This window comes from Lichenostomus cassidix, chromosome 27 (assembly GCF_008360975.1).
Source record: "Lichenostomus cassidix isolate B80296 chromosome 27, HeHo_3.0, whole genome shotgun sequence".
Lineage (NCBI taxonomy): Eukaryota > Metazoa > Chordata > Aves > Passeriformes > Meliphagidae > Lichenostomus > Lichenostomus cassidix.
Window position 1 is genome coordinate 4,477,133 of NC_139507.1, and position 15,810 is coordinate 4,492,942.

At 35.6% G+C, this 15,810-nt stretch overlaps 1 protein-coding gene and 1 long non-coding RNA gene across 6 annotated transcripts in view; both read left to right on the top strand.

Annotated features, from left to right (window-relative positions):
- The window catches only part of LOC146426709 (importin subunit beta-1), a 78,409-nt gene that overhangs the window by 13,576 nt on the left and 49,023 nt on the right, over window positions 1-15,810 (top strand). For all 5 annotated transcript variants that reach the window (XM_085083441.1, XM_085083440.1, XM_085083439.1 and 2 more), the window contains exons 4-7: window positions 4,451-4,651; window positions 6,622-6,774; window positions 11,578-11,637; window positions 14,157-14,246. In XM_085083441.1, coding sequence (XP_084939567.1) covers window positions 4,451-4,651; window positions 6,622-6,774; window positions 11,578-11,637; window positions 14,157-14,246 — 504 coding nt within the window. The remainder of the gene's footprint in view (window positions 1-4,450; window positions 4,652-6,621; window positions 6,775-11,577; window positions 11,638-14,156; window positions 14,247-15,810) is intronic.
- LOC146426710 (uncharacterized) lies at window positions 6,980-7,365 on the top strand. Its single transcript, XR_014856711.1, has 2 exons — window positions 6,980-7,145; window positions 7,263-7,365. It is a non-coding gene; the product is annotated as an uncharacterized LOC146426710 (long non-coding RNA).

The following is a 15,810-nucleotide window of genomic DNA, read 5'->3' on the forward strand; positions in this document are numbered from 1 at the left end:
ACCCCCAAAACACCCCCAAATCCATATTTTTCCCTTTCCCTGTGGATTCCCAGGTGCTGCAGACTCTGGGCACAGAGACCTACCGGCCCAGCTCAGCATCTCAGTGCTTGGCTGAGATTTTTTCCAAATTTGTTCAACTTTTGCCACTTTCCTTTGTCTTGGGAGGAACTGTTTGGGGTGAATTTAAAATCCAGTTTGTTCAACTTTTGCCATGGGAGGAATCATTTTGGAGGAATTGTTTGGGGTGAATTTAAATTCCAATTTGGTCAACTTCTGCCACTTCCCTTTGCAATGGGAAGAATTGTTTGGGAGGAATTGTTTTGGGGGGGAATTTAAATCCCAATTTGTTCAACTTTTGCCACTTTCCTTTCCCATGGAAGGAACTGTTTGGGGTGAATTTAAACCCTGATTTGTTGAACCTTTCCCATGGGAGAAACCTTTCCTCCATGGGAGCAATTCCATGCAAGGAGCTCAACCAACCCCAACCAGAACCCCCAAACCCCATTTTTCCACCCCAAAACCCCACAATTCCTCTGAAACAACCCCAAATCCATGTCTGGGTGCTCTTTTCCCTCCCTGATCCCATCTCTGGGGACTCTTTTCCCCTCCCTGATCCCAAATTCACATCTGGGGACTCTTTTTCCCTGTGGGTTTTCAGGTCTTGCAGATGCTGGGCGACCAGAACCCCCAAACCCCATTTTCCCACCCCAAAACTACACAACTATTCCAAAACAACCCCAAATCCATATCTGGGGACTCTATTTCCCCTTCCTGATCCTTTCTCTGTGTATTTCCAGGTCCTGCAGACTCTGGGCAACCAACCCCAACCAGAACCCCCAAACCCCATTTTCTTGGCTCTAAACCACGTGATTCCTCCAAAACACCCCCAAATCCATATCTGGGGTCTCTTTTCCCCTCCCTGACCCTTTCCCTGTGTCTCCCAGGTTCTGCAGACTCTGGGCACACAGACCTACCGGCCCAGCTCGGTGTCACAGTGTGTTGCCAGCATCGCCTGCGCCGAGATTTTTGTCAAATTTGTTCAACTTTTGCCACTTTTCTTTCCCATGAGAGGAATCTAAACCCCAATTTGTTCGATTTTCTTTGTTCAACTTCTGCCATTTTCCTTTGCCATGGGAGGAACTGTTTGGGGTGAATTTAAAACCCAATTTATTCAATTTTCCCACCTCCCTTTCCCATGGGAGGAATTCCATGCAAGGAGCTCAACCAACCCCAACCAGAACCCCCAAACCCCATTTTCCCATCCCAAAACCCCACAATTCCTCCAAAACAACCCCAAATCCACGTCTGAGGGTCTCTTTTCCCCTCCCTGATCCCAAATCCATCTCTGGGATCTCTTTTTCCCCTCCCTAATCCTTTCCCTGCTGGATTTCCAGGTTCTGCAGATTCTGGGCAACCAGAACCCCAACCAGAACCCCCAAACCCCATTTTCCCACCCCAAAACATCCCCAAATCCATATTTTTCCCCTCCCTGCTATCCCAGGTGCTGCAGACTCTGGGCACACAGACCTACCAGCCCAGCTCAGCATCTCAGTGCTTGGCTGAGATTGTTTCCAAATTTGTTCAATTTTTACCACTTTTCTTGGCCATGGGAGGAATTAAAACCCCAATTTGTTCGATTTTCTTTATTCAACTTTTGCCATTTTCCTTTGCCATGGGAGGAACTGTTTGGGGTGAAATTAAAACCCAATTTGTTCAACTTCTGCCATGGGAGGAATCATTTTGGAGGAATTGTTTGGGGTGAATTTAAATTCCAATTTGTCCAACTTCTTCTACTTCCCTTTGCAATGGGAGGAATTGTTTGGGGTGAATTTAAACCCAAGTTTGATCAACTTTTCCCACTTCCCTTTGCCATGGGAGGAAATTTTTGGGTGAATTTAAACCCTGATTTGTTGAACCTTTCCCATGGGAGAAACCTTTCCTCCATGGGAAAAATTCCACGCAAGGACCTCAACCAACCCCAAACCCTCAAGAAACCTCCAAACCCCATTTTCTTGGCTCTAAACCATGTGATTCCTCCAAAACAACCCCAAATCCATATCTGGGGTCTCTTTTTCCCCTCCCTAATCCTTTCCCTGCTGGATTTCCAGGTCCTGCAGACTCTGAGCAACCAGAACCCCAACCAGAAACCCCAAACCCCATTTTCCCATCCCAATTCCCCCAAAACACCCCAAATCCATATTTTTCCCCTCTCTGTGTCTCCCAGGTTCTGCAGACTCTGGGCACAGAGACCTACCGGCCCAGCTCAGCATCTCAGTGCTTGGCTGAGATTTTTTCCAAATTTGTTCAACTTTTGCCACTTCCCTTTGCCATGGGAGGAAATTTTTGGGAGAATTTAAACCTTGATTTGTTCAACCTTTACTGTGGGAGGAATTCTACGCAAGGACCAAAACCAACCCCAACCAGAACCCCCAAACCCCATTTTCCCATCCCAAAACCCCACAATTCCCCCAAAACAACCCCAAATCCATGTCTGGGGATTCTTTTTTCCCTCCCTGATCCCAAATCCATATCTGGGGTCTCTTTTTCCCTCCCTGATCCCAAATCCATATCTGGGGACTCTCTTTCCCCTTCCTGATCCTTTCCCTGCTGGATTTCCACGTCCTGCAGACTCTGAGCAACCAGAACCCCAACCAGAAACCCCAAACCCCATTCTCCCACCACAGTTCCCCCCAAACACCCCCAAATCCATATTTTTCCCTCTCCCTGTGTCTCCCAGGTTCTGCAGACTCTGGGCACACAGACCTACCGGCCCAGCTCGGCATCGCAGTGTGTCGCCGGCATCGCCTGCGCCGAGATTTTTGTCAAATTTGTTCAACTTTTGCCACTTTTCTTTGCCATGGGAGGAACTGTTTGGGGTGAATTTAAACCCTGATTTGTTGAACCTTTCCCATGGGAGAAACCTTTCCTCCATGGGAGCAATTCCATGCAAGGAGCTCAACCAACCCCAACCAGAACCCCCAAACCCCATTTTCCCATCCCAAAACCCCACAATTCCCCAGAAACAACCCCAAATCATATCTGGGTGCTCTTTTCCCTCCCTGATCCCAAATCCATCTCTGGGGACTCTTTTTCCCTCCCTGATCCCAAATTCACATCTGGGGACTCTTTTTCCCTGTGGGTTTTCAGGTCTTGCAGATGCTGGGCGACCAGAACCCCCAAACCCCATTTTCCCACCCCAAAACTACACAACTATTCCAAAACAACCCCAAATCCATATCTGGGGACTCTCTTTCCCCTTCCTGATCCTTTCTCTGTGTATTTCCAGGTCCTGCAGACTCTGGGCAACCAACCCCAACCAGAACCCCCAAACCCCATTTTCTTGGCTCTAAACCATGTGATTCCTCCAAAACAACCCCAAATCCATGTCTGGGGTCTCTTTTCCCCTCCCTGATCCCAAATCCATGTCTGGGGTCTCTTTTCCCCTCCCTGACCCTCTCCCTGTGTCTCCCAGGTGCTGCAGACTCTGGGCACAGAGACCTACCGGCCCAGCTCGGCGTCGCAGTGCGTCGCTGAGATTTTTTCCAAATTTGTTCAATTTTCCCATTTCCCTTTCCCATGGGAGGAATTGTTTGGGAGGAATTTAAACCCAAATTTGTTCAACTTTTGCCACTTCCCTTTGCCATGGGAGAAACTGTTTGGGGTGAATTTAAAACCCAATTTGTTCAGCTTTTCCCACTTCCCTTTCCCATGGGAAGAATTGTTTGGGAGAAATTGTTTGGGGTGAATTTAAACCCTGATTTGTTCAACCTTTCCCATGGGAGAAACCTTTCCTCCATGGGAGAAATTCCACGCAAGGAGCTCAGCCAACCCCAACCCCAAACCCTCAAGAAACCTCCAAACCCCATTTTCTTGGCTCTAAACCATGTGATTCCTCCAAAACAACCCCAAATCCATATCTGGGGTCTCTTTTTCCCCTCCCTAATCCTTTCCCTGCTGGATTTCCAGGTTCTGCAGACTCTGGGCAACCAACTCCAACCAGAAACCCCAAACCCCATTCTCCTACCCCAAAACACCCCCAAATCCATATTTTTCCCTTTCCCTATGGATTCCCAGGTTCTGCAGACTCTGGGCACACAGACCTACCGGCCCAGCTCGGCGTCTCAGTGCGTCGCCGGCATCGCCTGCGCCGAGATTTTTGTCAAATTTTTTCAACTTTTGTCACTTTTGTTTGCCATGGGAAGAATTGTTTGGGCGAATTGTTTGTGGGGAATTTAAACCCCAATTTGTTCAACTTTTGCCTCATGGGAGGAACTGTTTGGGGTGATATTAAGCCCTGATTTTTTCAATCTTTCCCATGGGAGGAATTCCACGCAAGGAGCTCAACCAACCCCAACCAGAACCTCCAAACCCCATTTTCCCACCCCAAAACCTCACAAAACCCCCAAAACACCCCCAAATCCATATTTTTCCCTTTCCCTGTGTCTCCCAGGTGCTGCAGACTCTGGGCACAGAGACCTACCGGCCCAGCTCGGCGTCTCAGTGCGTCGCCGGCATCGCCTGCGCCGAGATCCCCATGAACCAGTGGCCAGAGCTGATCCCCCAGCTGGTGGCCAACGTCACCAACCAGCACAGCACCGAGCACATGAAGGAGTCCACGCTCGAGGCCATCGGCTACATCTGCCAGGACATCGTGAGTGACGCTTTTTTGGGGGGTTTTGGGGTGGTTTGGTGGGTTTGGGGTGGGTTTTGTGGGGGTTTTGGGGTGGGTTTGGGGGGTTTGGGGTGGGTTTTGTGGGGGATTTGTTGGGTTGGAGTTTTGGGTTGGATTCTTTAGATTGAATTTTTTGGTTGGAACTTAGGTTGGGATTTTGAGTTGGATTTTTTGGGTAGGGTTTGTTGGGTTGGAGTTTTGGGTTGGATTCTTTAGATTGGACTTTTTTGGTTGGAATTGAGATTGAATTTTTGGGTTGGATTTTTTGGGTTTATTGGGTTGAGTTTGTTGGGTTGGATTTGTTGGGTTGGGTTTTGGAGTTTTGGCTTGGATTGCTTAGATTGGACTTTTTTGGTTGGAATTGAGATTGAATTTTTGGGTTGGAATTTTTGGGTTTATTGGGTTGAAGTTTGGGTTGGATTCTTTAGATTGGAGCTTTTCAATTGAGTTTTTGGTTGAATTTTGGATTGAGGTTTTGGGTTGGATGTTTTGGGTTTGTTGAGTTGAGTTTGTTGGGTTAGGTTTTCGCTTGGATTACTTAGATTGGATTTTTTTGGTTGGAATTTAGGTGGAATTTTTGGGTTTGTTGGGTTGAGTTTTTTGGTTGGAATTTAGATTGGGATTTTGGGTTGGATTTCTTTAGATTGGACTTTTTGGGTTGGAATTGAGATTGAATTTTTGGGTTGGAATTTTTGGGTTTGTTGGGATGAGTTTGTTGGGTTGAGTTTGTTGGTTGGAGTTTGGATTGGGGTTTTGAGTTGGATTTTTTGGGTTTATTGGGTTGAAGTTTGGGTTGGATTGCTTAGATTGGACTTTTTTGGTTGGAATTTGGATTGAATTTTCAGGTTGGAATTTTTGGGTTTGTTGGGTTGAGTTTTGGCTTGGATTCTTTGGATTGAACCTTTTGGTGGGAATTTGGATTGGGGTTTTGGGTTGGAATTTTTTGGTTTGTTGGTTTGGGTTTTGGGTTGAGTTTTTTGGTTGGAGTTTAGCTTGGATTCTTTAGATTGGACTCTTGTTTGGAATTTAGATTGGGATTTTTTGGGTTTGTTGGGTTGGAGTTTTGGTTTGGATTCTTTAGATTGGAGGTTTTAGGTTGAATTTTGGATTGGGATTTTGGGTTGGATTTTTTGAGTTTGTTGGGTTGGGTTTAGATTGGATTCTTTAGATTGGAGGTTTTAGGTTGAATTTTGGATTGGGATTTTGGGTTGGATTTTTTGGGTTGGGATTTGGGTTGGAGTTTTGGCTTGGATTCCTTAGGTTGGACTTTTTTGGTTGGAATTTAGATTGGGATTTTGGCTTGGATTTTTGGGTTTGTTGGGTTGAGTTTGTAGAGTTGGGTTTTGGGTTGGAGTTTTAGCTTGGATTCTTTAGATGGGATTTTTTTGGTTGGATTTTGGATTGGGATTTGGGTTGGATTTTTTGGGTTTGTTGGGTTGGAGTTTAGATGGAATTCTTCAGATTAGACATTTTTGTTGAATTTTGAGTTGGGGTTTTGGTTGGATTTTGGTGTTTTGGGTTGATCGGGTTGGGTTTTGGTTTCAGGTTTTTGGGTTGGTTTTCCCCTCTTTTTCCTCTTTTTCTTCCTCCTCCTTTCCTCCTCCTTTCCTCCTCCTTTCCTCCTCCTTTCCTCCTCCTTTCCTCCTCCTTTCCTCCTCCTTTCCTCCTCCTTTCCTCCTCCTTTCTCCTCCTTTCCTCCTCCTTTTTTCTTCTCCTTTTCATTTTTCCCTTTTCTTCTATTTTTTCTCCTTTTTTCTCCTTTTTTTTCTTTTTCTTTTTTCTTTTTTTTCCTTCTTTTTCCTTCTTTTTTTCTCCTTCCTTTTTCTCCTTCTTCCTTCTATTTTCCTTCTATTTTCCCTTTTTATTTTCCTTTTTTTTTCCTTTTTTTCTTTTTTCTTCTTCCCTTTTTTTTAAAAAAATATTTATTTTTTTAATTTTTTCCCCGCCAGGACCCCGAGCAGCTGCAGGACAAGTCCAACGAGATCCTGACTGCCATCATCCAGGGCATGAGGAAGGAGGAGCCGAGCAACAACGTGAAGCTGGCAGCGACCAACGCGCTGCTCAACTCCCTCGAGTTCACCAAAGCCAACTTCGACAAGGAGGTGACAGGAAAATTTGGGGAAAATGAAAATTTGGGGGAAAAAATGGGAAAAAATGAAAATTTTGGGGAAAAAATAAAATTTTGGGGGAAAAAAGTTCGGGGAAAAATTAAAATTTTGGGAAAAAATTAAATTTTGGGGGAAAAAGGTTTGCGGAAAATAAAAATTTTGGGGGAAAATAAAAATTTTGGGGAAAAAATTGGGGAAAAAATGAAAATTTTGGGGAAAAAAACTTCAGAAAAAATAAAACCTTTGGGTCACTGGCAGTGACCAACGCGCTGCTCAACTCACTGGAGTTCACCAAAGCCAACTTCGACAAGGAGGTCAGAGTTTGGGGAAAAAATTGGGGAAAAATGAAAATTTGGGGGAAAAAAGTTTGGGGAAAAATTAAAAATTTGGGGAAAAATTTGGGGTAAAAGGAAAATTGGGCACAAAAATGAAAATTTTGGGAGAAAAATGTTTGGGGAAAAAATAAAAATTTTGGGAAAAAGCTCTGGGTCACTCACAGCGACCAACGCTCTGCTCAACTCACTGGAGTTCACCAAAGCCAACTTCGACAAGGAGGTGAAAGGAAAATCTGGGGAAAAATGAAAATTTTGGGGGGAAAAATGGGAAAAAATGAAAATTTTGGGGAAAAAATAAAATTTTGAGGAAAAAGTTTAGGGAAAAATAAAAATTTTGGGGAAAAAAGTTTAGGGAAAAATGAAAATTTTGGGGGAAAATAAAAATTTTGGGAAAAAAAATTGGGGAAAAATTAAAAATTTTGGGGGAATTGGGGGAAAATGAAAATTTTGGGGGAAAAAGTTTGGGAAAAATTAAAAATTTTGGGGGAAAAAGGTTTGAAAAAATTTAAAATTTTGGGGGAAAAAGTTTGGGGAAAATGAAAATTTTGGGGGAAAAAATTGGGGAAAAATAAAATTTTGGGGGAAAAAGTTTGGGGAAAAATGAAAATTTGGGGGAAAAAATTGGGGAAAAATTAAAAAGTTTGGGGGAAAAATTGGGGAAAAATAAAAAGTTTGGGGGAAAAAATTTGGGGAAAAATAAAAAGTTCGGGGGAAAAAACTTGGGGAAAAATGAAAATTTTGGGGGAAAAACTTGGGGAAAAATGAAAGTTTGGAGGAAAAAACTTCGGGGAAAAATGAAAATTTTTGGAGGAAAAGACTTCGGGGAAAAAGGAAAATTTTGGGGGGAAAAACTTGGGGAAAAATAAACATTTGGGACAAAAATGAAAATTTTGGGGAAAGAAAGTTTGGGGAAAAAAACTGGGGGAAAAACCTTTGGGTCACTGGCAGCGACCAACGCGCTGCTCAACTCACTGGAGTTCACCAAAGCCAACTTCGACAAGGAGGTGACATAAAAATGGGGAAAAATAGAAAAATTTGGGGGAAAAAATGGGAAAAAAATGAAAATTTTGGGGAAAAAATAAAATTTTGGGGGAAAAAGTTTCGGGAAAAATGAAAATTTTGGGAAAAAAATTAAAATTTTGGGGGAAAAAAGTTTAGAAAAAATTAAAATTTTGGGAAAAAATAAAATTTTGGGGGAAAAAGTTTGGGGAAAAAATAAAAATTTTGGGTAAAAAGCTTTGGGTCACTGGCAGCGACCAACGCTCTGCTCAACTCCCTCGAGTTCACCAAAGCCAACTTCGACAAGGAGGTGACAGGAAAATTTGGGGAAAATGAAAATTTTGGGGGAAAAAATTTGGGGGAAAAATGAAAAAATTTTGGGGAAAAAATAAAATTTTGAGGGAAAAAAGTTTAGGGAAAAATAAAAATTTTGGGGAAAAAAGTTTAGGGAAAAATGAAAATTTTGGGGGAAAATAAAAATTTTGGGAAAAAAAATTGGGGAAAAAATGAAAATTTTGGGGGAAAAAAACTTCAGAAAAAATAAAACCTTTGGGTCACTGGCAGTGACCAACGCGCTGCTCAACTCACTGGAGTTCACCAAAGCCAACTTCGACAAGGAGGTCAGAGTTTGGGGGGAAAAAATTGGGGAAAAATGAAAATTTGGGGGAAAAAAGTTTGGGGAAAAATTAAAAATTTGGGGAAAAATTTGGGGTAAAAGGAAAATTGGGCACAAAAATGAAAATTTTGGGAGAAAAATGTTTGGGGAAAAAATAAAAATTTTGGGAAAAAGCTCTGGGTCACTCACAGCGACCAACGCTCTGCTCAACTCACTGGAGTTCACCAAAGCCAACTTCGACAAGGAGGTGAAAGGAAAATCTGGGGAAAAATGAAAATTTTGGGGGGAAAAATGGGAAAAAATGAAAATTTTGGGGAAAAAATAAAATTTTGAGGGAAAAAAGTTTAGGGAAAAATAAAAATTTTGGGGAAAAAAGTTTAGGGAAAAATGAAAATTTTGGGGGAAAATAAAAATTTTGGGAAAAAAAATTGGGGAAAAAATGAAAATTTTGGGGGAAAAAATTGGGGGAAAATGAAAATTTTGGGGGAAAAAGTTTGGGAAAAATTAAAAATTTTGGGGGAAAAAGGTTTGGAGAAAAATTTAAAATTTTGGGGGAAAAGTTTGGGGAAAATGAAAATTTTGGGGGAAAAATTGGGGAAAATAAAATTTTGGGGGAAAAAGTTTGGGGAAAAATGGGGAAATTGGGGAAAAAATTGGGAAAAATTGGAAAATTGGTGGGGAATTGGGGAAAAATAAAAAGTTTGGGGGAAAAAATTTGGGGAAAAATAAAAAGTTCGGGGGAAAAAACTTGGGGAAAAATGAAAATTTTGGGGGAAAAACTTGGGGAAAAATGAAAGTTTGGAGGAAAAAACTTCGGGGAAAAATGAAAATTTTTGGAGGAAAAGACTTCGGGGAAAAAGGAAAATTTTGGGGGGAAAAACTTGGGGAAAAATAAACATTTGGGACAAAAATGAAAATTTTGGGGAAAGAAAGTTTGGGGAAAAAAACTGGGGGAAAAACCTTTGGGTCACTGGCAGCGACCAACGCTCTGCTCAACTCACTCGAGTTCACCAAAGCCAACTTCGACAAGGAGGTGACATAAAGATTTGGGGAAAAATGAAAATTTTGGGGGGAAAAAAATTGGGGAAAAATGAAAAGTTTGGGGAAAAGTTTGGGGAAAAATTAAAAATTTTGGGGGAAAAAAATGGGGGAAAAATGAAAATTTTGGGGAAAAAAAATTGGGGAAAAATAAAAAGTTTGGGAAAAAAATTGGGGAAAAATGAAAATTTGGGGGAAAAAGTTTGGGGAAAAATGAAAATTTTGGGGGAAAAAATGGGGAAAATGAAAATTTTGGGGGAAAAAGTTTGAGAAAAATGAAAATTTTGGGGGAAAAAATGGGGAAAAATGAAAATTTTGGGGAAAAAAATTGGGAAAATAAAAAGTTTGGGGGAAAAAAATTGGGGAAAATGAAAATTTTGGGGGAAAAAATTTGGGGAAAAAAGCTTTGGGAAAAAATAACCTTTTGGAAAAAATTTTGGAAAAACTTAGGGGAAAAAAAAAATTGGGAAATACTTTGGAAAAAATAAAAACTTGGGGGGAAAAAGCTTTGGAATAAAAGCTTTGGGAAAAAATAAAAACTTTGGGAAAAAACTGTGGAAAAAAAAATTTCGGAAAAAATAAAAACTTCGGAAATAAAAGCTTTGGAAAGAAATAAAGACTTTGGGAAAACTTTGAGAAAAAAAACTGGAAAACAAACTTTGGGAAAAAAAAATTGGGAAAAAATAAAAACTTAAAAAAAAGTTTGAGAAAAAAGCTTTAGGAAAAAACTTTGGGAAAAAAACTTTGGGAAAAAATAAAAACTTAGGGAAAAAATCAAACCTCTGGGCTGAGCTGAATCCCTGGTCAGTGATGAGTTCTCATGCACCACGCTGAGTTTTGATGGATAAATCTGATAAAATCTGAGACTGAGAGATTCAGCTTTTCATCTGGGATATCCTGGAATTTGGGAATCTTCAGGGGAGAGGAAATGGTGAATTTTCCCCTTTTTTCCCCCTTTTTTCCCCCTTTTTTCCCCCCTTTTTCCCCTCTTTTTTCCCCTTTTTTCCCCCTTTTTTCCCCTTTTTTTCCCCTTTTTTCCCCTTTTTTCCCCTTTTTCCCTTTTCCCCTTTTTCCCCTTTTCTCCTTTTTCCTCTTTTCCCTTTCTCCCTTTTTCTCTTTTTTCCCCTTTTTCCCTTTTTCCCTTTTTTCCCCTTTTTCCCCTTTTTCCCTTTTCCATTTTTTCCCTTTTTCCCCTTTTTTCCCTTTTTTCCCCTTTTTTCCCTTTTTTCCCCTTTTTTCTCCTTTTTTCCCCTTTTTTCCCTTTTTTCCCCTTTTTTCCCCTTTTCCCCCTCATTTTTCCCTTTCCCCTTTTCTATTTCCCTTTCCATTTTTCCCCTTTTCCTTTTTTCCCTTTTTCCCCTTTTTCCCCCTTTTTCCCCTTTTTTCTCTTTTTCCTTTTTTCCCTTTTCCTTTTTTCTCTTTTTCCTTTTTTCCCCTTTTTCCCCTTTTTTTCCTTTTTTCCCCATTTTCCCCTTTTTCTCCCTTTTCTCCCTTTTTCCCTTTTTTCTCTTTTCCCCCTTTTTCCCTTCTTCCTTTTCCCCTTTTTCTCCTTTTCCTCCTTTCCTCTTTTTCCTTTTTTCCCCATTTTTTCCCCATTTTTTCCCCATTTTTTTCCCCATTTTTTTCCCCATTTTCCCTCTCCCTGCTCCCATGCATTCTCTCCTCCCTCACTTCCCTCTCATCCCCATTAAATGGTTTTAAATGAGCAGAAAATTCCAGATTTTCATCCTCCTTCCCTGGAAAATCTTTTAAATCCTCAAATTCTTTTTTAAATCACTTTTAATGTTCTTTTATTTCTCTTTTTTTCAGTCTGAAAGGCACTTTATTATGCAAGTAGTCTGTGAAGCCACACAGTGTCCTGACACCAGGGTGAGCCAGAATTTAGATTATTATTATTATTATTATTTATTATTATATATTATTATTATTATTTATTATGATTATATTTATTATTATTACCTCTTTTATTATTATCCTCATCATCATCATTATTACTGTCATTATTATCATTATTATATTTTATTAGTAGTAAATTAAAATAAATTTATTGGGATTTTATTATTAAATTATAATGATAAAATTGGTGTTTTATTATTGGTATATAAATAAATCAAATATTGGTGGTTTATTATTATTAAATTTTAATAAATTTATTGGGGTTTTTTAATATTTAATATATTGTTATTCTCATTAATATTTGGACATTATGGTATAGTGCATGTTACTATAACTTCATGATATATTATAATTTATAATATAATTTATAGTGTGCATTATAATTTATAATGTATATTATTTGTGTATATTTCTATTATAATACTAATGTCAGGTAATGTTATTGATTTAATTAATCACAATTTGTGATTAATATTGATTTAATTAATCACAATTTATATTGTCATTTAATATGTTATATTGTAGTGTTTACAGTATTATAATTCAATTGATATTATAATATTAATAGCTGCAATGAATTATTATATAGATTATATACATATGTAATATATATTATACAGAAAAATATATAAATAATAAGTTAATAAATATTAATTCAATTATAATAAAATATAAATTATTATTAAGAATAATGTAATAAAGCCCTCATCATAATTGTTATGGATATTATCATTATGTTATTATTATTAAATTATAATAAATTTATTGGTTTCTTTAATCATATTTAAAATATTCCTATTCTAGTTTATATTTATATCATCATAATATAATGCATATTATACATTAATAATACAGATTTGTACTGTTACATATATATAATAGTATATATTATATAATATATATGTATATTATATTTATATTATATATATTATATTTATTTACATCCATCATATATAAATATATGTATTTATATTTCTAATATATACATATTTATGCTTATTTATAGTCATAATTTGGATTACTTTTATACATTTCTATTGTTATAATACTAATATTGATTTCCATTATTCATGTAACTAATAGCTATTAATCTATAGCATTATAATGTAATATATTATTTATAATATATATATTTATACTTCTTTATATTCAATTTAGATTATTCATATAATATAATATATTATCTATATTATATATATTTTATACTTACTTATATTCATAATTTAGATTATTCATATAATATAATATATTATCTATATTATATATATTTATACTTTTTATATTCATAATTTCGATTATTTATATTCTATACATTTCTATTATAATACTAATACTAATTTCCATTATTAATGTAATTAATAGCTGTTAATCTCCAGCATTATAATTTAATATATTATCTATTTACTAATTGATTTTCATAAATTACATGAAATTTAATTAAAAATTAATTTAATCTATATAATTAATATATAGATTAATTATATTTTATACATTTCTATTGCTATAATACTTATATTGATTATAATATTGATTATAATACTAATATTCTCACATTGATTTACATTATTAATGTAACTGATACCTATTAATCTCTAGAATTAAAATTCAACAAATTATATTAAATTATATTATTTACACTATAATTAATTTTATTATAACAGCAACAGCTCCAATAAATTATGTTCTATAACTATGTTTACATCCATAAAAATTAACAAATGTTGATATAAATTATTAAATATTAATTGAATGCTAATAAAATAGGAATTATTAATTGAAATAATGTGATTTCAGGTGCGAGTGGCTGAACCTGGTGAAGATCAAATATTAATTTAATGTTAATAAAATAGGAATTAATGTTACAATAATGTGATTTCAGGTGCGAGTGGCTGAACCTGGTGAAGATCAAATATTAATTGAATGCTAATAAAACAGAAATTATTAATTACAATAATGTGATTTCAGGTGCGAGTGGCTGAACCTGGTGAAGATCAAATATTAATTGAATGTTAATAAAATAGAAATTATTAATTACAATAATGTGATTTCAGGTGCGAGTGGCTGAACCTGGTGAAGATCAAATATTAATGCTAATAAAATAAGAATTATTAATTACAATAATGTGATTTCAGGTGCGAGTGGCTGCCCTGCAGAACCTGGTGAAGATCAAATATTAATTTAATGCTAATAAAATAAGAATTATTAATTACAATAATGTGATTTCAGGTGCGAGTGGCTGAACCTGGTGAAGATCAAATATTAATAGAATGCTAATAAAACAGGAATTATTAATTACAATAATGTGATTTCAGGTGCGAGTGGCTGAACCTGGTGAAGATCAAATATTAATAGAATGCTAATAAAACAGGAATTATTAATTACAATAATGTGATTTCAGGTGCGAGTGGCTGCCCTGCAGAACCTGGTGAAGATCAAATATTAATTTAATGTTAATAAAACAGGAATTATTAATTACAATAATGTGATTTCAGGTGCGAGTGGCTGCCCTGCAGAACCTGGTGAAGATCATGTCTCTGTATTACCAGTACATGGAGACCTACATGGGCCCTGCTCTCTTTGCTGTGAGTTTATATTGAATTTATTCTATTTGATTTATTTATATTTACATATATTTAATTGTAGTTATAGTTCTCACCTCTATTGCTCTGATTTTCCCCAGTTTGTATTTATATTTCTCGTATTTTTGTCTGATCTCCCTCTGTTTTATATTGAATTTTTTCATTTCTATTATTTATATATATTTTATATATATATTACTTATTTATATATTTTACTTATTTATCTATTTTATTCATGTATTCATATATTTATATATTTATATATTTTTATACATTTCTGTTTTTATATGTAATTATATTTATAGTTCTCAATTTATCGCTCTGATTTTCCCCCCATTCGTATTTATATTTCTGATATTTTTGTCTGATCTCCCTCTGTTCTATATTGAATTGTATTTATATTTGTATATTTATAGTTATATGTTTTATATTTATTTTATATTTATTTTATGTTTTTATATTTTTTTAATACTTAATTATCATTCTCACTTCTATTGCTCTGATTTTCCCCTGTTCGTATTTATATTTCTCATATTTCTCTCTGATCTCCCTCTGTTTTATATTGAATTATATTTATATATTTATATGTGTATATATTATATTTCTTTATATATGATATTTATTTATATTTTTTATATATTTTATGTATAGATTTGTATTTATATATTTTTATATGTTTATATTTCTCACTTCTATTGCTCTGCTTTTCCCCATTTGTATTTATATTTCTCATATTTTTGTCTGATCTCCCTGTTTTATATTTAATTATATTTGTATGTTTTTATTTATTTTTTATATATTTATATATTAATGTATATGCTTATTTATATTTTTTCCTATATTTATATTTTTTATATTTAATTACAGTTCTCACTCCTATCGCCCTCTCTGCTTTTCCCCCATTTGTATTTATATTTCTGATACTTCTGTCTGATCTTCCTCTGTTTTATGTTTAATTATATTTATATTTATATATTTTTATTTATATATTTTTTATATTTAATTATATTTATACTTCTCACTTCTATTGCTCTGCTTTTCCCCTCTTTGTATTTATATTTCTCATATTTATTTCTCTGCTCTCCCTCTATTTCTATTTCTATTTCTATTTATAATTCTTTATTTCTATTTCTATTTTTCTCATATTTTTCTCTGATTTTCCCTTATTTTCATTGATATTTCTCATATTTATTCCTCTAACTTCCTTCTCTTTATACTGATATTTTTCACATTTATTTCTCTAGTTTATATTTATATTTACATTTCTCACATTTTTTCTTCTAATCTCTATTTATATTGGTATTTCCCATATTTATTTCTCTGGTTTACGTTTATATTTATATTTGTATTTATATTTATATTTATATTTATATTTATATTTACATTTCTCACATTTATTCCTCTAATCTCTTTCTATTTATATTGGTATTTCCCATATTTATTTCTCTGGTTTATGTTTATATTTATATTTATATATTTCTCACATTTATTCCTCTAATCTCCCTATTTATATTGATATTTCCCATATTTATTTCTCTGGTTTATATTTATATTTATATTTAAATTT